This window comes from Ostrinia nubilalis, chromosome 14, assembly GCF_963855985.1.
Source record: "Ostrinia nubilalis chromosome 14, ilOstNubi1.1, whole genome shotgun sequence".
Lineage (NCBI taxonomy): Eukaryota > Metazoa > Arthropoda > Insecta > Lepidoptera > Crambidae > Ostrinia > Ostrinia nubilalis.
In genome coordinates, this window is record NC_087101.1 from 10,170,080 (window position 1) to 10,197,027 (window position 26,948).

Consider the following 26,948-nt stretch of genomic DNA (forward strand, 5'->3'; position numbering starts at 1 on the left):
GTTAAAAAAAAAACGATATTTGACGATTTGTAAGAATTAATTTATTTTAAAAAGGTAAATAAAGATGTTTTTGGTTTTGTATTTAACAAATTATCAGTTTTATCGGAATTAATTAATTTTCGAGTCGAGTCACACGATATCATTCGATGACTTTGCAAATGCAGTACGATGATACGATTACTTTTACGTTGCGGCAATCACTAAAATTCGCTAAAATGACACTAATGACGTTTAAAAAGTGGCACGCTCGGCTTCATACAATTTTTGACACATGCTGCATCTATCCATATCTGTGGTTATTTTTGACATGAAATTGACAGATATGTCAAAATCCACCAACCCTCAAAATGAAAACCCTCATTGCGAGTAAATCACGTCACGGCACGCATTGTCAGATTAATATAAATTACAAATTTATTTAAAACGTTACGATTTTGCTGAAAAGTTTGTTCGTTAGTTCTTTTTCAATTGTTTGTTCATTAAAAAATGTCACCAATTAATAAAAAATCGGCCATATAGGAATATTATGAGATTTGTAGTGAAAATAATAAACTGGCCAATTGTTTGCTGTGTAGTAGCTCTGAAACTAAGTTGTAATGATGATGAGTCTAGTAGTACCGATGACGATTCTTCTCCACGTCGTAAGAGAAGAAACTTGAACGAAAATGATAAGTCATTTGAAATACACCGACAGTTTCTGGAACTGCTTTGAGGAAGTCGCTAAAGATAATATGCGAAATAGTAATGATGAGGACATGGACCTATAAAAAAAGGCGGACGGAACTCGCGCTACAACAAAACTGTGACGCAAAATTTTGGCGTTTGTCTATTGTGTGAGTGAATTTAGGGATGCCATGTTAGCCAAAACATTTTACCCATTTATTTTAAGAAAAACATAGATCGGCAGATGTTACTTGGAAATGTAGACAGAATTATTCCGTGCCATTTTAAAAGGATGAAAGGTGTATGCGTTGAGGTAGGCGCGAAATTTTCAATGTTCAAATTTTCTTACATTGTTTGCAAGTCAGTGTGTCAGGGTATGTACATAATGTTGATCAAAAATGATTCACGCAGTTACAAATTACGAATCTTGTGTACATTATAATCATAATCTTATGCATCATCAATATATTATTATTATCTCTGATAGATTTTTTTTAACATACAACCTGACACTGACTTGCAATCAATGTAAGAAAATTTGAATTTCGCAGTTCCACATTTTTGGGAAGGATCAAATTTGCCCATGAAAATATATCCCATTAAAACAAAATTATTATGATAAATTATTTTATTGCCATAGTATGCGTAATACATAACTAAAAAGTCCTAAAATCATTATTAATTTCCCATATTTCGGGTAATATTCCCACGTAAATAACTGAGAACACTGGTCTTTGACGTATTATTTTTTCGAGTGAATGACGTTTGATTTCAATTAATTTCAATATTTTAATGTCGGGAAATAAGTGATTGGATTATTATTTTGCCTGTGAAATGTGATTCCTTAATTTTTGTTTGTTCGAACAGAACGGTTTTTACACAATTTCATCACACAAGACAAGTCGTATTCGTGTTGTTTTTTCGCTGCTTAAATGTGTCAACTGTGTGAAGTTTTCACTCGAAGTGGTGTAACAGGGTGTGAATGTGTGCGTGCCGGCCTGTACGTACAGGCAAGCTGGTGTATCCTAATGTCACAGTATTTTGTTGATGAGAATCCGTCCGACTTTTTTTATAGGTCCATGGATGAGGAGAACGTGGAGAAGAATAATGTGGCAAATGAGATGGATTTTTATTTGAAATCAAATCGACTAGATCGGAACGCTGATCCTTACAAGTGGTGGTCAGCTAATGAAAAACAATACCCAAACCTCTCGAAATTTGCTAAAGTTTATCTTTCTTCTCCCGGGAGTAACGTGTATAGTGAGAGGTTGTTTTCTGAAGCTGGTCATCATTTACCTATGATGAAAAGCGTAATCGTTTGGTACCGTCAAATGCTGAAAAGCTTGTTTTTATCCATCACAACTTACCGCTGATTAATTTTACTTATTAAAGTATTGTAGTTTGATAATAAAGACAAATCTTGATTAATATGATGTGTCTTTTTTTCCATGATTTGGTATTCGGTATTCGGCCGAATAGTACCTATTATTCGGCCGAATACCGAATACCAAACAAAGTGGCCGAATAGGCCGAATACCGAATAGTAGCCGAATATTCGTGGCATGTCTAGTCCAAGGACGATGGCGGACGATGGAATTAGAGGCGATGAGAACATAATCTATACTAATATTATAAATGCGAAAGTAACTCTGTCTGTCTGTCTTAATTTCACGCCTAAACCACAGAACCGATTTTGATGAAATTTGGCATAGAGATAGTTTGAGTTCCGGGAAAGGACATCGGATAGTTTTTATCCCGGTTTTTGAAACAGGGACGCGCGCGATAATTTTTTTCTGTGGCAGAAAAAAATTCCACGAACGGGAAAGCTAGTCCCTCCATGTGTAGTCAATTTTGACCATTAATGTTCGACATTTTATTGAAACATGCCGTCGTTTTATTGTCGCATGGAAACTGGAAGCATTGAATTTTCGGATAGATCCAGTTTATTCTGTAACAGGAGTTGCAGCATTGGGAACGCGGTGGAAACTTGGGTAGGATCCCGTACCATCGGCAACAGTGTTAACTATCCATTGCCTGTCATGTCGTCTCGTTCTATCGCAAAGAATCACCATTTGATGAGAGCGAGAGCAAAAACGGAAATGGATAGCTTTAACAGTGTGGCGCGGCGGCCGAGCAGGCTGAGCGCGAAGCACAGCGTGACCAGCGCCGAGTTCTCGCGGGCGCCGGTGCAGGTCCCGCTACACACAGCTGCGGCGGCGGGAAGGTACCTGGAGGCGGACAGGTGCTGCGCGGCGGCCGAGCAGGCTGAGCGCGAAGCACAGCGTGACCAGCGCCGAGTCCTCGCGGGCGCCGGTGCAGGTCCCGCTACACACAGCTGCGGCGGCGGGAAGGTACCTGGAGGCGGACAGGTGCTGCGCGGCGGCCAGCGCGCGGCGGCCGAGCAGGCTGAGCGCGAAGCACAGCGTGACCAGCGCCGAGTCCTCGCGGGCGCCGGTGCAGGTCCCGCTACACACAGCTGCGGCGGCGGGAAGGTACCTGGAGGCGGACAGGTGCTGCGCGGCGGCCAGCGCGCGGCGGCCGAGCAGGCTGAGCGCGAAGCACAGCGTGACCAGCGCCGAGTCCTCGCGGGCGCCGGTGCAGGTCCCGCTACACACAGCTGCGGCGGCGGGAAGGTACCTGGACGCGGACAGGTGCTGCGCGGCGGCCAGCGCGCGGCGGCCGAGCAGGCTGAGCGCGAAGCACAGCGTGACCAGCGCCGAGTCCTCGCGGGCGCCGGTGCAGGTCCCGCTACACACAGCTGCGGCGGCGGGAAGGTACCTGGAGGCGGACAGGTGCTGCGCGGCGGCCAGCGCGCGGCGGCCGAGAAGGCTGAGCGCGAAGCACAGCGTGACCAGCGCCGAGTCCTCGCGGGCGCCGGTGCAGGTCCCGCTACACACAGCTGCGGCGGCGGGAAGGTACCTGGAGGCGGACAGGTGCTGCGCGGCGGCCAGCGCGCGGCGGCCGAGAAGGCTGAGCGCGAAGCACAGCGTGACCAGCGCCGAGTCCTCGCGGGCGCCGGTGCAGGTCCCGCTACACACAGCTGCGGCGGCGGGAAGGTACCTGGACGCGGACAGGTGCTGCGCGGCGGCCAGCGCGCGGCGGCCGAGCAGGCTGAGCGCGAAGCACAGCGTGACCAGCGCCGAGTCCTCGCGGGCGCCGGTGCAGGTCCCGCTACACACAGCTGCGGCGGCGGGAAGGTACCTGGAGGCGGACAGGTGCTGCGCGGCGGCCAGCGCGCGGCGGCCGAGAAGGCTGAGCGCGAAGCACAGCGTGACCAGCGCCGAGTCCTCGCGGGCGCCGGTGCAGGTCCCGCTACACACAGCTGCGGCGGCGGGAAGGTACCTGGACGCGGACAGGTGCTGCGCGGCGGCCAGCGCGCGGCGGCCGAGCAGGCTGAGCGCGAAGCACAGCGTGACCAGCGCCGAGTCCTTGGCGGCCGCGCGGCGCCGCCAGCCCGCGCCGCGTCGAACGCCGCAGTGGACTATCCACTCTTGGTATATCGCGCAGAATCTGCCCCTGGGGTGAGCGAAAAAATGAGCATTTTAAGGGACTTCATAGCGGGAAGTTAAGAGCGTTTACGCCGTTTGGCGCTAAAACAGTACTTTTTCAACTCGTTACAATCATTAACCAGTAATACTACAAATATGTTATAGGCATAAATAGTTAGGCAATTTCGTCGTCTAAATAGTTAATTGAGAAAATATTGCAATTAGTTTAGTATTTAAGAATTCTATCAAGATAAGTCCACACAGGTTTTGTAAATTTCCACTTTAGCGTCAGTTTACAAGCTGAAATTTTTATAAAAATACTGTGAAAACGATTTAACAAACATTTATATCCTATAGCATAGATCCTTGGGCAAATAGTTATCTGAGAAAATTTTTAGATTTAAGCATTTTACAATAAGAAATCACAAATTAAAAGAACGTGAAATACCCAAAAATCAAAGTGATTTTTTCACCAATATTCTTCCTTTATTCAACACAAAAATAGCTTAATATAATAGAAGAATATCTTATCTAAAATATTTACTTTGAAATTTAAAATAATTCATTGTAAATTTTTTTCTATGAGTATTTGAAAAATACTATAAAACGCCGCGCACGAATCGTTCAAATTCAGTCCGCCTCGAGGCGTTCCAGAGTGAGGTCACGTCGCTCGGTGCTCTGCTGACATGTGTCACGCGTACGTTGATCTTTGACAGGTAGCTGGACTTTTATAGTGTATCCGCAAAATCTTGGTGGTAGATTTTGCGATCACGTGGTAATTAAAATATTTTATTGTTATTTTTCATTACAGTCTATTTTTACTACAAATTCTATTTCAGACGTAATGAAAAATAAAATTAAGTTATTTTTAGCGATGAAATGAAAACGAATGACGAAAATTTGGAACAGCAAGTTATGTATGTATACTAATATTATTATAAAGAGGAATAATACTAATAATTTATTTGCCATAAATAGGTGGTTACAGAATAGTTAATAGGAATGCTCTGCCAGCAGGGTCCCACCTAGTTGTAGGGGGAACATATGTCGCAGTAAGATAGATAAAGCCGTAATATAGTTATATCCCTAGGGATATAATTATATACCGTAACATAGTTATACGAAAGCGATTCATTACTATCTCACTAGGAATATAGTTATAAAACGACCCAAGTATAGTGATATACTTATATTACTAGATTAAGTTTAGTGAAATAGCTAGTGAAGTCATAAAATTGGAACATCAGTTGGTATCCTGAAAGACTGGTTACCCAGAAATGCAATACAGCTTTCAAACATTACTTTGAATGATCCCATACCAAATGAAAACTTGTCACTGAGAGAAATATGCCAAAAATTGTCGCGCTTTGGTGGCCAAGGTTATTTAAAATGTTAATCGAATGTGATGTTATTATGTCAATTTTATCGACAAAAATGACCCCAAAAACGTGCCCGTCAAAACTGAAGTTTTTGACAAAAACTAAAATTCATTAATTTTTTTTAAGTTTTTTGGTCGTTATTTTTAATTTGTTTTTTTTAATGACACATATTATTGGCTTACAAACAGATTTTACGAACTAAGGAGTAAAACGAGGTCCACGCGTACGAAGTCGCGGGCGGCCGCTAGTTCAAAATAAAATTAATAATATTTGTATTCATCTGGTCTTACTTGACTTTTACTTTACGTATGTCATGCACGATGACATTTGCGTCAATATTTGTGTACGTCCCCACTAGGCATAATTGGGATGTATTTTTCTAATTTGTCATAAGTTGTGAGAAAGCCTGTAGCTACAACTGGGAAAGTATGTGTCACCACTGGTGACAATCGATATTATTTATGCCATTTATCCTCAGTGGCGACAAAGCCAGTGTCGACAACCGAGAATAGACGCCAGTTGCGAGGTGACCATAGGTCCCAAGGGGAAATGTACGTGTACGTGCATCACGAGAGGTGGAAACCAAAAGGTAGAGGCTTGAGGATCTAGGCCCTAGAGTGCTGAAGGGTACGCCTGGCCGTCAGCCAAATTTTACGTCGCACCATAGAGGCAGTTCTGCTTGTATTAGAGGAGTGGGTGCGACGGCATGATCGCCTCACACAAAGGGCGACCCAGGTTCTACCGGGCCATGGGTGCTTCGGGTCATTCCTCCACCGTATAGGCCGAGAGCCTGTAGATGGTTGTCAGTTAACACTGCAGTCTTGGCACGTAAGTCACCGCAGCAGACTGACACGCTCCAATAGTGCCCAGCCTAAGCGAACGAGCGGCGGTTGGTAATGACCTCTCCCTACCAATCGGGAAGAGGCGTGAGATAGATAGATAAATTGTTTATTTGTTGTAACACACTTTTTTTAATGCTTTTAACACACACAATAGTTGCTATTGAAATTCAATTCAATATCGAAATAAAGTTAGTTAGTCAAGAAACACACTAGGTGACACCACTGGTATTTTGTTACACAGGTTAGTAATAATTTCAACAGTTGCAACATAACAAAAGTGACAAAACAACATAAGATAAAGATGACTAGCGTTTCAAATAGTTCCCTACGTAAGAGTGATATGTGCCGCAGCGATGCAAAAAACAAAGAGCTCAGTATAAACACTACCCTCAAAAGGGCAGAACACTGATTTTCAGCTTTTGCTAGAGAACGCATGAAGCGTACAGGTACGGAATGAACCCGCTCGCTTTCGGAAACAATATCTACATTAGTATAAAATATATGATGAGACAAATAATCTTATGGTATAGTGTGCTTACTTTCTGTGCAAGTGTTCTTTCACAGAAAGAAGCAGTGGAAAGGGGGAGCGAGAGGCCTCAGCCGACACTCCGGTTATCCGCCGCCGACACCCTGGGCGCAAGAGGACAGCTTATGGTCTCCAACTGTCCCTTCCTAACAGGCCTCGGTCGCTAGACATGGAGGTGTCTGGTGGCGGCTAAGGACGAATGCTACAGGCAACAGCCAATGGCGATGTCCCGCGTTCCCTCATATCACTCATATGGATCATGGCAGAAACAGTCAGGTTTTTAGTGGGTGTAGGGGCTACCCACCTTCTGGTAGGAAGAACCCCACATAACCCCACATAAAATGTTATGCATTTTCCGGATAAAAAAAGAATAGTAAACAGGAAAAGTTTGTTTTGAATAGAACCGATTTTCTGACTGTTTCTCCATCCCTCGCAGAGCACACGTGACCCCATATTTAAATAGAAGTGACCTCCTTAACATGGAGTCACGGCGAGTGATGCATTTCGCGAGCCTCCTCTTTGGAGTAGTAAATTACGAGAGTCCTCCCTACCTGTTCAACAAATTAAAATTCACGCAACGCCAATCACGCATTACAGATCGATTGATATGTCCTCCTTACAAAACCGCCGCTTTTCGTGGCAGCTTCAGGTACTTGGCAACAAAATGTTGGAACAACATTCCTCCACCAATACGTAACTGTGTCACAGTCAGAGCCTTCAAAGTCAAATTCAAGCTACATCTGCTATCTATCCAAAAGAATATTTAAAGTACCTACCTACCTGCCTAAATGTATAAACTGCACATACCAACATTAAAAGTAAATGATATTAGGTACACTCAATACATATTATTATTCATATTATCTTTTCTCTCTCAAACTTATTTTAAATACCTTAACATATATTCATATTTATTAAGTCACTAGCTGACCCGGCGAACTTCGTACCGCCTTAGCGTAGAGATTTTCTTAATATTTTTTTCCGTAAGAACCATCCTTGGACTTCCACAAACATTTAAAAAAAAGAATTATCGAAATCGGTTCAGCCGTTCACACGTGATGCCGTGACAACGCGAAACGGGTTTCATTTTTATATATATAGATAAACCTTTATTGCATCATCTTAGATTATCATCATAATTATAAGGTGCTCAATAGCACAAATTAATGCACACTTACTTATTTTCTTCTATTTGTCAAATTTTGTAGTAAGTTGTAACGTTCGCTATGGGCCACGCACCCCTCTTTCATGGTTTCTGCAGAATACCAGTGGCCGTAACGTGCTCTTCAGTACGTTATGACCTCATACTGAGCAGAGACCAATTTGGTACAATGTATTTTGCTTTTTAAGTTGATTGTACTTATTGTTTAATTTTTTGGTACCAAATAAATGTTTTTTCTTTCTTTCTTTCTTTCTTTCTTTCAGAAAAAATCTCTCACCATTAAAATTCAAATTTTTTTCTGCTGAACATAGACTGTATAAAATATTCTCAAAATAGTAAAAAACCTTTGATAATTTACTATTTGATAAAGAATTTACGTATTTATTATTGATTAGGACTAATGTATACCATTATTTATAATTATGGAGTCGGTGTTGGAAGATTTGTAGATATTATAGTTTCCTTGAGCTGTCACTTGACAGCCTGGCACACTTTTACGATGGTGGATCAAAGTATTTTGGTTTGACTATAGAGCGTGAGAACACGCACACAGTCATAATTATTTTAGTGTGAATAAAAATAGCATCGAAATTACCTAAACTTGACATGCCACGCTAGACGTAAACGCTCTTAAGAAGGCAGCTCAATAATGGTGGATATTAACCATTAAATGTCGACGAGTATTGATAACAACAACGAGACGAGTATTTTTAAGAGCGAAAACGCGACTAAAAACCTATACACACCACGCGGCAACATTTTCAAGCGCGCCGTCGACGCTAGTTTGTAACGTTACAAACGTGATACACGCGAAAGTTGGACCATTTGTAAAAAAAAAACGTGGTGTACTATGTACACCACGTTTTTATAATTACACAATATCGTAACGTTCTATTACTATTACTATAGAACAATTAAAAAAGTGTGGTTAAATCACTCGTTCAGGTGCGGTAACATTAAATCTCTCGAGCACAGGAGACGATTTCAGGACAAAAAACAGTAATTTTCAACTTAGCTAGCAGCATGATCTAATCTGATTTTTTTGTCACAAACTCTCCCATTATATTTATATTTTAAAATCTAAAAAACCTAATACAAAATCTAAAATTACCTAGTAATACCCGACGCCCGAAAGTCATAATCTTCATCGAGGTTGACGTTGAATATCGGGTCTAGGTCCACGAAGGCGCGCTCGTTCATAGGCTTCAGCGCTTCTGAGAGCACCGGCGACGCCAGCCACTCTTCCAGCTTGTTTGACTGGATCGTGTAGTAGATGATGCTCTGAGAAGAAATGAAAAGGTATATTGTATGCTGCTTTTCTGGAGAGTAAAATTAAGGACGGACGAAATTAGACATGTTGAACATGAGTCACAAAACAAAGTAATATCAGGCCTGGCTCACTCCGCGCGGTACATCCGATAATTACCTACAGCGAAGCGCCCCGCCGGCGGGTATTATATCAGTCGAGTGTCACGCGCGCGCCCGTCAGGACGCTGGCGTGCGTTGAAGTACCTACCTAATTCTATGATCGAAGTATTATTTAAAATTGGACATAAAGAGAAAGAAATATTGTGCGGCGTTCGGGTGTTTAAATTCGAAAAGAAATCTACCGGATTTATCTTTTTTTCGCTTCCCAAAGATGCTGAAAGGTATGTTGGCCATGTAGGTAATCAATAATTCTTAGGATAGTATAGGAACCTAACCTACCATGACTATTGCTCAGAATGCGTTCGTTCGTTTCAGCCAAATGACGTCCACTGCTGGACAAAGGCCTCTCCCAAGGTTTTCCATAATGAATGCGTACTTACATACATACGTGTCATGAGGTACGTACCTCATGACATATAAGTAGATTAATTATTTTTTTCACTAGACAGCAACCCTAACAGCGTAAGAAGAGTTCAGAGGCACGCGATAGAAAGAGACAAAACTTGTAGGTGAATAAAATTGTAGGTACGTAGTGCTGTGCGAGCTGAATTCCACTGTATCGCGTCGCAGCAAGACTCGCATTTATTTAAATCGTCTTGCAGAGTAATCCTTCTGTACCTGTACTATTACTTATTCTGTGGTAATATTGCTTATTTTTTGTGATTGTAATATACGTGAATGACGAAATAACAAAAGAGAGCACTGGCCACATTATAGTATATCTTTTTCACTAAAACAGCGTACGACGACACAAAGCGTTGTAATATTATGAATTTGGTGTGTGTTGCATTGCGCTCGGGCGGCGCTACAGCGAGGATCGCCTCATAGATGTGACGTGCAGCGCAGTGTTAGACTGCTTTTTACCAGCCAATAGTTTGGTTGGTTTTTAAGACTTCAATTAGACTACCGTTTTACTATTCGGGGAATACCCGAAACTTGCTTCGTCTACGAAGTACAGTGCCGTTTTTATGGAAAATTAAAACTACTACAGACTTTTACTCAGCCGATAATTTGGTCGGTTTCCAAACTTTCCAATTTATAAAGCCCGGTCTGTGAGCACGTAGAATTTTGTCCAATGACCCCAAGCTACCCATCCTTATCGCTCGCGCGTAATTATATTGCTGTCGCGACTGTGCGACGGGCGCCCGCAGTGAGTGTGCGAGCGCGATAGCAACATAATTACGCGGGAACGATAAGGATGGGTAGCTTGGGATCATTGGACAAAATTCTACGTGCTCGCAGACCAGACTAGGAGGATTCGGCCGATACCAAATCGGTGTGATTACCAGATAGCGCCACTGTAGATAAAGGTCCTGTCACTCGCCAGTGGTGACAACTGTTCAAGTATAAAGACATTAAACTTATCAAGTCCAGAGGTGGAATTGTGTAAAGCAATCGTAATCATTTGACAGTTCATAACGTACGATAAAGTCAGTTAAACAAAGCGTTTGACAGAATAATCGTACGTTATGAACTGTCAAATGATTACGATTGCTTTACAAAATTCCACCTCTGGTCCCGCTCACCTTGACGTAGTACGTGAGCAGCACCTTCCTGAAGTCGAAGACCTGCAGCATGGAGACGGCGCTGTTGTCGCTGACGCTGTACCCCTCCAGCACGTAGCGCGCGCTGGCCAGCTGCCACGCCAGCCAGCGCAGCGCCCGCCGCACCACTCATCAAGTCCTGGTCCCGCTCACCTTGACGTAGTACGTGAGCAGCACCTTCCTGAAGTCGAAGACCTGCAGCATGGAGACGGCGCTGTTGTCGCTGACGCTGTACCCCTCCAGCACGTAGCGCGCGCTGGCCAGCTGCCACGCCAGCCAGCGCAGCGCCCGCCGCACCACTCATCAAGTCCTGGTCCCGCTCACCTTGACGTAGTACGTGAGCAGCACCTTCCTGAAGTCGAAGACCTGCAGCATGGAGACGGCGCTGTTGTCGCTGACGCTGTACCCCTCCAGCACGTAGCGCGCGCTGGCCAGCTGCCACGCCAGCCAGCGCAGCGCCCGCCGCACCACTCATCAAGTCCTGGTCCCGCTCACCTTGACATAGTACGTGAGCAGCACCTTCCTGAAGTCGAATACTTGCAGCATGGAGACGGCGCTGTTGTCGCTGACGCTGTATCCTTCCAGCACGTAGCGCGCGCTGGCCAGCTGCCACGCCAGCCAGCGCAGCGCCCGCCGCACCACTCATCAAGTCCTGGTCCCGCTCACCTTGACGTAGTACGTGAGCAGCACCTTCCTGAAGTCGAAGACCTGCAGCATGGAGACGGCGCTGTTGTCGCTGACGCTGTACCCCTCCAGCACGTAGCGCGCGCTGGCCAGCTGCCACGCCAGCCAGCGCAGCGCCCGCCGCACCACTCATCAAGTCCTGGTCCCGCTCACCTTGACGTAGTACGTGAGCAGCACCTTCCTGAAGTCGAAGACCTGCAGCATGGAGACGGCGCTGTTGTCGCTGACGCTGTACCCCTCGAGCACGTAGCGCGCGCTGGCCAGCTGCCACGCCAGCCAGCGCAGCGCCCACGCCGCGCCCGGGGCTAGGACGCGCCCGCCGCACCACCATAGACCCGTGCACACGCCCTCTGAGGGTCACAAGCAAGGATCCCGGTTTTAACTAAGGCGGAGCGGAGAGGAAATGTGCGGCAAAACTGGCTATTACCAGGCCTGTTCATCTCCGCGAGTTTACATCGAAAACAAAACACGCACGATAGCCCACCTACAGAATACTATTCGACAAGGCCTCACATACGAGCGAACATTGACTCACGCACGCGTACTCTTGTGTATGATGGAAGAAAATAAAGAAAATGGTGTACTAAATACTGTGCAGTATTTAACTGCCTAAATAATAATAAAAACACAGAATGTACTTTTTTAAGTTGCCTCAAGACACTGAGAGGTAAATAAGTAGTTAATATTATTCATGATTCATGCTAAATCATGTATTTCCTCCGCCATTTTCCGCAGTTTGGCACCTCACGTCACATCATTTTACCGAAGTCAGCCCTATAGCTTCGGCGCAGTGCCGATCACTGACGTTTGTCAACAAAATGGTCCTTGACTCTTGAGACAGGCTAAATTACACCATATTGTTAATGACATTGAGCATACATTTTTTTAAATACCTTCGCGAAGTAAAACTTCTTTACGTAGTACTTATTATTATTCTGTGCTATTACCACCAAAGTGGAGCGAAGAAGAGCGGAGAGGAGACGAGATGTGTGAACTGTACGTAGCTGTAAGCTGTTAGTCTATTGCTGTCTTTGAAACACCGCACCGCTCGTCTCTATGCCGCGCAACCGCCGCTGTCAAATTCTATAGAAAAATGAGTCCGCCCGATACTTCTCCTATTTTCTCCACTCGATCCATTTCAAAGAGTTCGGTATCGTTAAAAGGGTTCGCCTCGTTGTATGATGTTCAACGACTCAAGAGTTTCTTTAGAGCTCAAGTATTTTTCAGCGCAGTTTTTTTCTGTGCTCTAGTTGTGATGGGTTACAGATGAATGAGGATAAGTAAAGGCAAAGCACAATCGATTTAACATCTGCGGTGTTCTTTTGAGTTTCAGTTTTGGAGACTCGAGCCAGATTTCCAGGGTTATGTGAGCTCGATAGGCTCGGATCACGAGTCTAGTTGAGCGGGAGCTCTCTGAGCAACAACTTATTATTACTTACGAAGATACGGCTCAGAAGCTCAGGCTTACCGATCTTACTAAGTCCTGCCCATCCGCCTCAAGCCTTCAAAATTAGAACTCGACGCTTCAAAATTTATACATAGCCGTACCACTACAGCCGTGAATATGCTCTCTGGGGCAGATGACCGTCACCCCTAACTCAATAGAAAAACAACGGGGCTCAAATTTAATACGGCACTTATAATATGGCACACAAATACTATTTTTCAGTGACACGCCCTCCAAGTTAAGAAGGCAAATGGCTCAACAGGCTCGTCACTTGAAAAGAATAAAATAGAAAACTTTTTATTTGCAAGAAAGGTATACAAGCAGGCAAGACATAGATTAAAACAGAGAGAAATAAACAAGTGGACAATTAACTGCTTGTGCCCCTCTGACAAAAAGCGTACATCAAGACCGCCAGGGCTTGTCTTGAAACTCATTTTCAGCGGAGAACTCTATTAAATGTAACTCACCGCTGCTCTCCTCAGGCCCCTCCGAGATGGCCTCGACCTCTCTCTGCTGGCAGTACGTGCCTCGGAACTCGAGGCCGCGCAGCTGGAACGACACCAGCCCGTTGCCCATCTCCACGATGTGCACGAGGCAGTTCAAGTAGTCCGACGCCAGAACTGCAAGCCAAATACAAAGGTACAGTCAGTTAAACTACAGCTGAAATATTGAAAAAATAACAGAATAAATACTCCATTTAAACAAAATTAAACACATAATTTATAATGTATACTAGCTTTCCGCCCGCGGCTTTTTTCCGAATATTGTCTGTTACAGAAAAACTTTATCGTCCCTGTTTCAAAAACTATCATATGTCCTTTCCCGGGACTCAAACTATAATCTATGCCAAATTTAATTAAAATCGGTTCAGTGGTTTAGACGTGAAAGAGAGGCAGACAGACAGAGTTACTTTTGTCTTTATAATATTAGTATAGATAAAAGCGAAAGGTCACTGACCGATTCATTGATCACGAAATCACAGAAACTACAAGTGCTAGGAGTCTCAAATTTTGCATGGGGGTTCCTTTTAGAACATAGGTGCTCACTGAGACGGGATTTTGCAAAATTCAACCCCCAAGGGGGTAAAACGGGGTCTAAGCGTACGAAGTCGCGAACCGCTAGTAATTTAGATTGTTTCAATCAGCCTGAACAGCAGTGAAAACCATCATTATAAAAAAACGGATCGGGCCATTTGCTCGGGTTCCACACGCAAAGCTTTTCGTAGATGGCGCCTGGATCGCTCTGTAAGTGTCAAGCCTTTTGTATTTTTAGACAATGGTTCGTTCAGTTTTACATTAAAATGTATGTCAAAGACGCACGAGGAGCCATTCGTCCAATCCACCATTACATACAGGGTGTGGTTTTGTAAAACAACGCCCATTTCAGGGGTGGTAATACACATGAAAGTAATTACAAGAAAAATATAAATAAAATTTTAACTATTACTTTAACACTAAAAAACCTTGTTCAAAAGTCTACTAAAACTTTCGAGATGGCGCTTGTTACTGCCTGTACCACCCCCGCGTACCCCGCTACACCACCGAGCACATGCGGCCACCGCCCCGAGAGAGCGAGGGGACTGTCCGATAGCTCGCCCGCGTAATAATACCATTTTCCTAATTTCATGGATTTTTCCATGAACATTTAAAATATTTTTTTGGCATCAGTGTCGTGTATACTACCATCCCTGAGAATGACGTTGTTTTACAAAACCACACCCTGTATTTGTCAACAATCAACTCGCTTAACCACTATAGCATCATCTAACGTCTAATAGAACTTTTCTGTAATTATCAAGAAGACTTACCAAAGCAGTCTCCCTGTTGGACCTGCCCCCACCGACCAAGCATCAAATCGCCGCACAGGTAGTGTTGTAGTGACCGGGTCAGATGTTCGTAGAATATCGAATTCAGGTTGTTATCATCTGCAGAGAAATGTACAGGTTACATGCTACTTTTCATCTTCTTAGCCTAGGCGCAGAGCACTTTTAACTGGCCGATAGTTGGGTCGGGCTGTTAATCAGTATGGAGATGTATGAAAGTCGGCCGATAGTTGGACCCGATTTTAATTAATATGGAGAATCGGCCGATAACAAATCGGTGTAATGCAACATTCGGGTCCAACTATCGGCCGACTAAAAGTTGGAAGTGTAAGAAAATAGCTTTCTTACTTTTTATTCCTGTCTATGGCTGTCACTAATGACTTTATTTCGGTGTTGAGAGAATTAAATTACAAAGTTCTGTTGTCTTAAAAAAGAGGCTGTTGGCTTAGCGTCACATAGCTGTATTTCATATTTTCTTATATTTATTACTGTATTTCATATATTCACTCAATGGAGAATCATCGTTATAAAAGAAAAAGATCACGAAAGGGCTTATTCCATTAATCCCGATTGACATAAATCTCCATTCAGTACCGAACGCATTTTTGGAGGATTTTATAATCCCCTATTGAAGGGGTGAATCAATGGGGATGATTAGTGGAATAACCCCATAAAAACGTTGGTGGCATCGTGCCTATGATAAAAGGGAATATGGAAGGTTTTTTTAGTAGCCTTGGCATTATCAAATCCATCAGTGCTTTTCTGTAAAAAAAAAATGTAAAAGATACCTAAGATTTAGACATTTGAGAACTCATGACGTCATTGGTCATGTTGAAACGACACGCAGAGTCCCATACAAGTTACTACGGGCGGGTGACATTTGACGTCACGCTCAGCTATTTCCATACAAAGTTTAAACACTTGTAACTTTTTTGTTTCCAGTCCAATATCAATACTAGGTTCTCAAAAATTCTATGATTTAACTAGTGTTTATTTATACATAATTTGTTAACTTTTAAAATAGATGCATATTCCCTATTGTCAGATTAATTTTGGCTTCATGCTTATGATTATTCCACTCACCGGATCCGAGATTGCGTTCAAGCTGCGACGACAGCCTGGTGTTGCTTTGGTCCACCCTCTTGGTGTTGTAGTCGCGCTCCCAGAACTTCACCGGGCGCACGTATGACGTCATGAATATCGCGCTCCCTGCCGAATATCAAAACATTGATAAATTACGGTCATTCCTAATCGGTAAGGAATTAAAGGTGCAATAATAAGGACAATATTGAGGAAAGCAGTGGCTGAAAAACTCGATACTCGTGTTCATTGTTTTTTGTATCTATGGGATTCAACATTAGCTTCATACTCGAACGGCATCAGTGAAATACCATTGCCATTAGTTGCATTGAGGCCATTAACCCTTTGGGCGGAGCAAGTCAAAATTACACTGTTTTCGGACCTTAAGACAAGGGTATAGGGTTAAAAATATGGTGGTTAAACTACATAAGGTAGTGGGAAATAATTCCCACTTCATAAGGTAATGGGAATTATATTACCACTACTCTGTGTAGTGCGAATTATCTTCCCACCACATTTTTAAGTCCCCTGTGTAGTGGGAATTATATTACCACTACATAAGTTACTGGGAATATATTTCCCACTTGACATAAAATTAGAAAAAAAGCATTAATTACCCAGCGCGGGCGTGAGAGGCGAGGACAGCAGCGCCGAGAGCGCCGCCTGCAGGAACAGCATAGCGGAGTGCGGCACGGAGAAGGGCTGCGCGAACGCGTGGAACGCGCTGCCCCACGTGATCTGCCACGGCGCGATGTACGTCACCACGAACTGGATCTATAACGACATTTCGTAGCGTTCGTTTAGCGTATGTAAAGCCTGGTCCGTGAGCACGTAGAATCCCGTCCAATGACCCCAAGCTACGCATCCCTATCGCTCGCGCGTAATTATGTTGCTGTCGCGACTGTGCGACGGGCGCCCGCAGTGAGTGTGCGAGCGCGACAGGCACGTAGAATCCCGTCCAATGACCCCAAGCTACCCATCCCTATCGCTCGCGCGTAATTATGTTGCTGTCGCGCTCGCACACTCACTGCGGGCGCCCGTCGCACAGTCGCGACAGCAACATAATTACGCGCGAGCGATAGGGATGGGTAGCTTGGGGTCATTGGACGGGATGCTACGTGCTCACGGACCAGGCTTTAGCTGTTTTATTTGGATTTGTTTGAATTTGGGGCTGGGGTTTTACACACTACGCCGCCGCGACATAGTGTGTAGACGGCCTTAGTAGAAACTACATCAAAATCGGTTCGGTGGGATTGACTTCTGAACGAAAGACTATTTCGTTCAGAAAACTGCTACACGTATAAGTGGGCCTGCATTAATCGGCGCAGTCGAGCGTTAAAATCGAATTCGAACTATGAAGATCCCTAAGCCAGCTAGTAATAAATAAATACCTAACTAAAACTTTGTTTACTGTTTGTATATTCTTCACATTATAAATAATCTTCGCCGATTATATGACAGTATTTTTATAAAAGTCGAAACTATACAGATTTTGCATTTATTATAATTTTTAAACCATAAACTAAACAAAGAACTTAATACTTGCACAAACCTTGAGTAAGAATTCGTAGACTTTGCTGAAGATAATGGCGGTAATGAAATAGTCCACGAGGAACGTTTCCGATACGTTTCGACTGCTCAGGTCCCGTTGAAAGAGCAGGAAAGCGAATACCAGGATGAGGTACTGGGAATCGGGCTCTGAGTAAGCGTTCCTGAGACCTGGAATATACATAGTAGAATTGATAATCTAACCCCCTTACTAATAAAAAGTTACACAGTTGTTGAACACTGTTTTAGAATGACATTTCCATACTAAACGTCACTTTAAAACACTGTTCAACGAGCGTTAAGTTTTATTAGTAAGGGGGTAAGTAAATTAGGACAATAATAAACCCGACTTTTTTGTTCTAAATCGTATGGAGTGGCTGTTTTGGCAGCAATAATAGTTTTGATACTTTTAAATTGCATACCCACTGGCCCGGAAGAATCGGTGGGTTATGTGAGGTTCTCCCTGCCCTACTCACTAAAACCTGACGGTGTCCTCCAGCTTTTGGGACGGAACTACGAGTTATTGACCGAGCTAAACGGCCTAGACATTCTTTCGCGGCTCCATCCCAGACTGTAGTTTTTATACCTAATATAAGTGACATAAATAAAAACGGCACTCAAACGTAAAATTCAAATCAAATCATATATTTTGCGAAAATGGGTTTACATCATTAGGTGTTACAATTTTTCAAGTAGGTATCTCCATCTTCCTATCATTATTATTTATTTTAATCGTAGATTGTTTCATTAGATTTTTTTATTATGGAGATTCTTAGCACTGGTCATTCTCGGCTTGATCTTGTACTACTTATGCCCGTTTTCACCATCAATCCCTAATTTGTTTTCATAGGGGATGGAGACTGGTAGTTCAGGGCCAGGTGGAAGGCAAGAGAGCACGCGGTCGATCCCAACCCGCTGGATAGACGCCATCACGAAGGCCACTGAGTCCACCATGGTCCAGTGTACTCGCGACGCCTCTAACCATCAGAAACGGAAGCACATCGCCAGGAGAGCTACCCTCGGAGATGACATCACCCCACCATGTACCTCGTCAGCGCAACCACGACCACTCTGACAAGAGTGCCGACTAAAAAGAGGGGTCACTTAAAATAGACAGTTTGACACCATACCCCAATAATTCGAAACCACAACTTTTTTAAAAAGATCCTTTATTCAGGTCTTAAAAACTTAATTAATTTTAAATTACCTGTAAATTAAGATTTTTGTTCGCATTGTAATTGAAATAAGTAGTTTGATTGAGTTGACAAAATAGTGACGTCACTTGCTTGTAGTGCCATACAAAATCTATGGGAGAGTTTCGTTTTGACAGTTTTAAAAAGTACGTCAATTGATTGGTGGTGTCAACATGTCTATTAAGGATCGATGGTGAAAACGGGCATAAGTCGTAAAAAATCAAGCCGAGAATGACCAGTGCCAAGAATCTTCATAATCAAAAAATCTATAATTTAATATAATTTTAAATTTATTCTATAAATCTTTAATCTCTTATTTATTATACGTAATATTTGGTGTATATCACTCACATTTCAAAGCGCACACGCATATAATGAGCGCGCCGACGGCGTCACCATACTTGGCGGCGATGGCCGGCGCGTCTTGCGTTGTGGCCGCAATCACCACGCCCGGGTACAACACGTTGCGCTCCAGGAAACACAGGTACACGAATATCTGGAAAGGATTTTGTATATTAGGGCTCTGTGCAGCCAACCGAAGAAAGGGAACTTAAGTTGTGCAGTGTCATATTTATAGCTTAAGCCTAACGGGACTATTCCCACCTCTCGTTCCCACCATTGCAACTCCTGTGTAGCCAGGATCTACAGCTTGACCGCCACAAAAACTCGACCAATGAAGGTCAAGTTCGTCCCGGGGGAAAGTTAAACTGTCATTGGACCCGCAACGAAATTAATTAGAAGAACATAGGAGGAGTTCGAAATTAAGCTTAAGCCTAGGCGCAAACCATCGATTTTTTCGTCGTTTCGTTTTTCGTCGGCCGAGTCGGGCAGTTGATAATGTATGGAAGTGCGCACATTACACCGATTCGATTTGGCCGATTGTTCATACAATTTAAAATCGGACACAACTATCGTCCAACTAAAAATCGGTGGTCTGCGCCTGGTCTTAGTGTCAAGTATCGTCGTGTTTATGCCTGGTGTTACACAGGATTGTGATAGTGAGAATAATCTCTTTAGTTATTATATCATGTAATGTGTAACACCTGTGTCGAGTAACGGGACTATTCCCACCTCTCGTCCTCACCGCCGTAACTCGTATGTGGCCAGATTTACAGCTTGACCGCCAGTAAAACCCCAACTAGTGAAGATCAAGTTTGTCCCTGTGTCGAGTAGTCAATATATGGGGCTATGGTGTCGAATAGTGTGGTGGCTATGGCTCCTATTTTGGCTGCCATCGTTTCGAATAGTTTACGACACCTTCGTCGTGTAGTCTCCGTTTCCCGTTACGGGCAGTGTGGCTCCTGATTCGATTGTCCCCGGCTCCGGCTCGAATAAAGAACTTGTAGAGAGTCAAGCATTGTGCGCGGTGGAGTACAATCTGCCCTAGGCAGCCGCAATTCCGCGTGCATCTCACAAGATTCGGCCACAATAACCGCGAGGATCTGAGACGTGGTCGCTTACTATGGGCCTCAATAAGAAGGCTCAAGGTCACCCAAAGGGCGATGGAGCGTGCTATACTCGGAGTTTCCCTGCGTGATCGAATCAGAAATGAGGAGATCCGTAGGAGAACCAGAGTGACTGACATAGCCCGCAGAATCGCTAAAATCAAGTGGCAGTGGGCAGGGCACATAGCTCGTAGAGCTGACGGCCACTGGGGCAAGAAAGTTCTTGAGTGGCGACCACGAGCCGGAAGACGTAGCGTAGGCAGGCCTCCCACTAGGTGGACCGACGATCTGGTGAAGGTCGCGGGAGGCGCCTGGATGCGAGCGGCGCAGGACCGGTCTTTGTGGAAATCCTTGGGGGAGGCCTTTGTCCAGCAGTGGACGTCTTTCGGCTGAAACGAACGAACCGCGAGGTATGTATGGCCATGGGTGGTGGTGGGATTAGTCCCCGGCTCCCATAGTGTCGGGTACGTACCCGCTCAGTAGCGGCGTAAGGGGGGGGGCGGTGGGGGCGGTCCACCCCGGGTGCCAAGCATCAGGGGGTGACACAAGTCGCGCAGATTAGTACTCACTGGCGCATCTGCATGGCAAATCTGCGGTCTATGTCTGATACGGGGGGGGGGGGGGGGGGGGGGGTGCGATTGTCTTTCAATCTTCGAATCGGTAGGTAACCCCAAAATCTGGGGGGTACCAGGGGGTGACTTAGGACGGGGGGGGGGGGGGGGGTTATCGCCCCGGGTGCCAACCCATGCTACGCCGCCACTGTACCCGCTCGAAGCACATGAGGCGCGCGGGCTCGGTGACCTCGAACTGCGCGTGCTCGTGCTGGCGCAGCACGGGCCCGGCCAGGCACAGCCAGGGCTGCTGCTTGCGCAGCTGCGGCGTCAGTAGTGCAGCACCAGCCCAGGACGCCCGCTGTTGTCCCCGGGACCCTAGCGTCGCGTCGTGTCCCCGGCTCGGGTACGTACCCGCTCGAAGCACATGAGGCGCGCGGGCTCGGTGACCTCGAACTGCGCGTGCTCGTGCTGGCGCAGCACGGGCCCGGCCAGGCACAGCCAGGGCTGCTGCTTGCGCAGCTGCGGCGTCAGATAGTGCAGCACCCAGCCGAGGATGCCCGCTATTATCCAAAGAACCTGTGCACGACATGACCAAAATTGACATTTCGTGTAGATTTACGCCCGTATTCACAAACGATGCTTGCTTAAGTAGCAAATGGATTGGTTCATGTGTCACCCTGTGCGTCCACGCGCACTGTGAGACCTCACAGTAATGTTTGTGAGTACGGGCGTTAGACTCGGTTCAGAACCGTGCGGCCACCGCGCGGTTTCTGGGTGGTTCTCATTGGCGATGCACTGTGGCGGTAACCGTGCGGTTACGGATTGATGTAAATAATGTAAAATGTACGAAAACTGCCCAGCAACCGTGCGATTATCGCTGTCTGTTCCAGGCCTTATAGAACTTTCTGAATAAAAATAAAAACACGGATATTAGACACTAAACCTGATCAGACTGCCTTACTCCTACCAAGACTTTTTTTAATCAGCTTTAAAACTACTTTTATTGCGTATTTATTATACACAGTACTATTGGATAATAAATGTGATATATTTTTCTCATACATAAAACCAGAAACGTGGAGTTAAAGTTACATTCACGCAGTTGTCTTTGGCAGAGTGAAGAATTAAAGAGTTTGTGGTAGATTATAAGTAGTAGAATAAAAATATAACTCACCATGTTAAGTTGCGGTCTAAGCGTCGTGAACACAGTCGTGCAGTGGAGTCCAAACACGAACAGTCCAAGAAAAGTGCATACTATGACGTCATTCTTTAGACGAGCATTCACGGTTGCTTGCAACTTCTTTGGCAGTGGATCCTCCATGTCTTCATCAGGTTTGTCAGCGGGATCTTTATTACTCGAGTTGTTGGTGTTAGAATCTCGGCTTTTGTCTTCTGTTTCTGTAGGAGGGTCAACCTTCAATGACATAGTCGAGTTCATAGTGTCCCCTGCGCGAGGGTCCATCTTCAGTGAGCTAACGCTCGACGTCTGAGAACGCTTCTGCGTCTTCGCTATATTAGTCTCGGAGCTAAAGTTAATCTTGGACGCCGAGCTCCCAATAGAATTGTGTTTAGAAATGTTACTCTCTGAATTGTTCTTCTTATCGTCACTCAACGTGTTCGGCTCGTCTTTATTCATCTCAGGAGCACATTCAGGAGTATGCATCACATATAATTCCGGGGGCAGTAAATGCTTTTTGATTAGGTTCCAGATTAAACTGTAGTCACTTGCGCTTCGACTCAGGTGATATGCAATCGGGACGAGAAGCCCACAAAATATGGAAAAGAGTATGTTGTGCTTCTGATGTTGCGACTTCTTGCCTTCAACTAGCCCGCTGTAAGCAAAGCCGTATAGCACTCCTATAGCAGCCAGAGATCGTACGACGCAATATACTGCCGCACTCAAACTGCTCGTAGCGTTTCCACCGAATACATGCATGTCGATCTGTTCCAACAAATACATAAGAAATGTATTCACTTGCGGAAAGAAACCGAAACTGAATGCCAATGGAAAAAACAGCAGAAATTTTGATAGAATTTCTTGAATAACGTAGAAGAAGTCTCTTTCGTTCAATTCGAATCCATACACTACGAGGGATTTTACCTCCTCAGCACTTCTTTTGCTTCTGTTATGCGAATCGTCTGACAATGGAGTAGTCTGTTCCAAATACCCATTCACTGCACATAATATCGCCGCGCACAAACAAAAATACACAGGTCTCGAAAACACAACCATTTTATTAAATCCATGCACCGGAGACGCGGAGTCCGGTTGAACGCTCTTCAACAACGAATATTGACTTCCCGCTATGATAAAACAAAACCAAAATGCGTAAATATCCCTGTAGAATCCGAGATTTAGAACCATCGATCCCAAAACAGCAACCATTATCGCGAGGACTATAGATATGAATGTTTCTCTGAATGTCAAGTTACGATCGAAAAGCGCCATGAGCTTCAACCTATCCATAGTAACTTTGACTTCAAAGCATTTAGAAAACTTGAAATTGTAATATGTTTTTGGTTTCGGTTGATTAGCCTTTTCTAAATCATCCAGCAGTCTTGAGAATTTGCTTCTGATGTTGATTTCGACGCTTTCTTCGCCTATGGAAGGCATGAGACTTGGCAAGTTCGCTGAAGTGTTCTCAACTTGCTGCTGGGCCTGTTGTTGTGCTCTCTGCTGGCTCATCAAGAAGTTAATATGCATACTGGGCAGGCCCATCCTCGACTGTCTTTCGGCCTCAATTTGTTCTAGTAATCTATCAGTCACATAAGCAACTGGAGACCTTGGCTGGTCTGCGTGAGAAGTAGTTCCTCCGTCGAAGACGTAAAAGCGCTTATTCGCATTATTAGTATTTATCGCAACCACTGTAGATATATTATTGTTGCTGGATAGAAGGGGATTGTTGCTTCCCTGGTTCGAAGAGCTTTGGTCTATGCTGTCGCCGCGTTTTTTTGCTATACTCTCGCTATTTCCAGCTTCCGATTCTAGAGAACCACAACTGCCTTCCCCGGCAGTTTCCTGGGAGTTGTCTGGATTTTCAATGGGTTTCACCCTATTTAGTCTGACATTGTCCTCTTTCTCTGGTAATGGTATAGGTTGAGCTTGCGCCCGACCTGAACTGTTTTTGTCAAATGTGTATGACATCCAGTTCCCATATTCGTCCATGAAACAATGTATCGCTCCATCAGTCGTGTCATCAAAAGATGTCGCGAAATGTACACTGGTGGAATTATTCGGGTTTTCAGCACTTGAGGGTTTGTCTTTTTTATCGGGATTGTTTTGTGGGTTATTACGCTGTCTCGTTGAGCGCTTGATTTTCCGCACGCGGTTCCTATGGTTTCTGTCCATTAGAGGTCTCAGTCTTGTTCCTTCCTCTGCGTGTGGCGCGGGCTCCGCAGCAGGATTATCAGGTACACAGCAAGGCATAAAATCTACTCTAGAGTTAAGGAATGCAGCCAATAATGGCATTGAAGTGGGAAGTAGAGTATTTGTGGACGTCTGTGCCACTTCTTCGATGGACCTTTTTCTCGTCTTGTGAGAATTCTCCCTTTCACATCGAATGCTTTGCCTGTGACTTCGTGGTCTTTCCTCTCGATTCGGAGGAGGCATAACTACGGTGTTAGCATTAGTAGCCGCGAACAAACATTCAAGTCCTTGTACCAAAGCAGCCTGAGCTTCAACAGCATCCAGAAGGATTCTATCATCTTCTATATTTTCATCTTTTTCTTTTTTAGAATCCTTAGAATCTCTCTTCTTGTTCTCCTTCTGGGATGAAGCTCGTGAACGCGCTAAGTTTTTTATCTGCTTTGGTATAGCGCCCAAGTTTTTTGGAACGTTGGAAGACGATTCACCTAAAGCATTGGCAAGTTTTTGACATAGCACCTCGTCATTGGGCAGGGAGCAAGCCTCCGCTTCCTTGCTGGTCGATGCTATAGGCTGCGGCGCTTCTTCAAAAAGCCAATCTAAGCTGTATACACTTCTTTCATCAGCACTTTTACTGTCACAAGTTAATTGCGACTCCTCAGTCTCTGGCGCGTTATTTTTATCTTCCTTACTATCTTCTTGTCCCCTGTCTATGTTAGAATCACTACTAGTGCTAGAATTAGATATATCATGGTCCCAGAGTTTCTTTTCAGCAATTTTCCTAACTTCTGGCCTTTTCTCTGATTGGTCTGGATTTTCATTCGATTCTAAACTAGATTTTTCTATAAGTAAATCTTTTGAACTTGCACTTGCTTTATCAAAATAATCTGCGTTTGGATTAAATTTACATTCACATGGATTATTCGGACGTTCAGGACGCTTACTGTCGTATTGTGGCTCACTTTTTACAACTTTTTTCAGTCTTACTGGTTTAGATTTGTCATTTGGACAGTCGGGATTATGTTTAGAACTAGGGTGGCGATCACAACATTGCTTTTTACAATCGCTTTGGTTTTTGGTGCGAACGACTCTTACGTCTGCAGACCGGTCAAGCAATGGCGACCTAGAGCCATTGTTTTCAAAATCTGAATCGCTGGAGCGCATCGCGGGCGATTGTTCCGCATCCCAGTCGAATCCACGAAACTGTTTCTCATCGTCATAGTCACTATAACTTTCTCCACTAGAATCTAAATCTGTCTCTTTCTGGGAAGTCTGCATTTCATCAGATATTTCTGCAATTGGATAAACTATCTCCGAACCGTACGTCAGATATGGGTAGCTACAACCCTCGCCCGATTCGTTTTTAGGATATAGGTTTAAATGTGGACCGCGGGTCAAACATTTACTAGGAGGAGGGATTACCGCGCTTTTGGGATTTTTCAGCATTTGACCGCCTATTGTTTCCGCACTATTGGGATGAGGAGAGAGATTGGACACACTGGGAGGTGGACACCCAATTTCTAATGCGGCACTTTTTATCCTTCGAACTCCGGGACTTTTTCCTTTGTTTTTGTCTACTTCCCCACTCGGAGCTTCGGCCTTCACCATCATGTACTCTCCTAATTCAACACTCGCAAAGAAACCGGTGTCGGCGTTGTTGGAATGCCTTCTCATGTGCGACACCAGTTGCGCAGTAGAATTGAGAAGTGGCAGCTGTATTGTGGACATGGTGGAATTTGAATTCCTTCTCATATTGGAGGATTGCGCCGTGGCTAACGCTATAGCTGACTTTGTGCAACTTTCGTCTGGATAATTTGTGTATCTGCGTCTATGCGCAATACGTTTCTTAGGTGACGGAGGCCCCACGCTCGGTTCTGAATTATCCCTCGAGTCGGAACTAAGCTGCCGAGCGAACTTGGACTGGTAAGGCTCACCGGCAGCTTCGTTGGCGTCCAAATACAGCCATTCTTTGAAAAAGTCTCTGTTGCTTGAGCCTCGCCTGTGCGCACACTCGTGATACCTCCTGCTGACCTTCGCGAATGGACCCTCATCTATTAACATATGCACAGGTAAATTGTTATCTACACGAGGATTTTTGGAGTTTTCCTCGACGATTAGTTCGTCGATTCGGTTCCCATGTGTCCTCCTAGTTTTAGTCCTATGATCTCTTTTGTGGCTGGATTTGGACCGGCTTCTGTTCGGTGGACGGGTTTTCGAAGGGCCCGGCATTTCTGACGTTTGTGCGACGCACAAGTCAGATTTGGTGGTGGCCTCGGCTAGCCTGGCGGATGTTGCACTGTCTTCTATGCTTGATTCTGAACTATTTTTACGATGAACATCTACTTTTAGATCTGGAACAAGGAAATGTATTGTTATTTTAGTAAAGCCTGGTCCGTGAGCACTTAGAATTTTGTCCAATGACTCCAAGCTACCCATCCTTATCGCTCGCGCGTAATTATGTTGCTGTCGCGGTCGCACACTCACTGCGGGCGCCCGTCGCACAGTCGCGACAGCAATATAATTACGTGCGAGCGATAAGGATGGGTAGCTTGGGGTCATTGGACAAAATTCTACGTGCTCACGGACCAGGCTTTAGTTGGATAGATTAATTTTAAAAAATAGTGGTTTTTAGAAACCAGTCAGGTATACGGAAGACGTAGCAAGGGCAGGTTTTCCACTATGTGGACCGACGATCTGGTAAGGGTCGCGGGAGGTGCCTGGATGCGAGCGGTGCAGGACCGGTCATTGTAAGTGTAGTGGACGTCTTTCGGCTGAAACG

The 26,948-nt window shown here is 44.7% G+C and overlaps 1 protein-coding gene across 1 annotated transcript in view; it reads right to left on the reverse strand.

The window, feature by feature from the left end:
• Positions 1–26,948, reverse strand: part of LOC135078325 (pecanex-like protein 1) — a 64,223-nt gene that overhangs the window by 33,105 nt on the left and 4,170 nt on the right. Inside the window, exons 4-14 of the mRNA XM_063972924.1 lie at positions 21,980–26,520; positions 21,217–21,381; positions 19,158–19,302; positions 17,618–17,784; positions 16,683–16,839; positions 16,069–16,194; positions 14,971–15,087; positions 13,631–13,783; positions 11,870–12,066; positions 9,172–9,341; positions 3,019–4,179 (exon numbers count right to left, since the gene is read on the reverse strand). Coding sequence (XP_063828994.1) covers positions 3,019–4,179; positions 9,172–9,341; positions 11,870–12,066; positions 13,631–13,783; positions 14,971–15,087; positions 16,069–16,194; positions 16,683–16,839; positions 17,618–17,784; positions 19,158–19,302; positions 21,217–21,381; positions 21,980–26,520 — 7,099 coding nt within the window. The remainder of the gene's footprint in view (positions 1–3,018; positions 4,180–9,171; positions 9,342–11,869; positions 12,067–13,630; positions 13,784–14,970; positions 15,088–16,068; positions 16,195–16,682; positions 16,840–17,617; positions 17,785–19,157; positions 19,303–21,216; positions 21,382–21,979; positions 26,521–26,948) is intronic.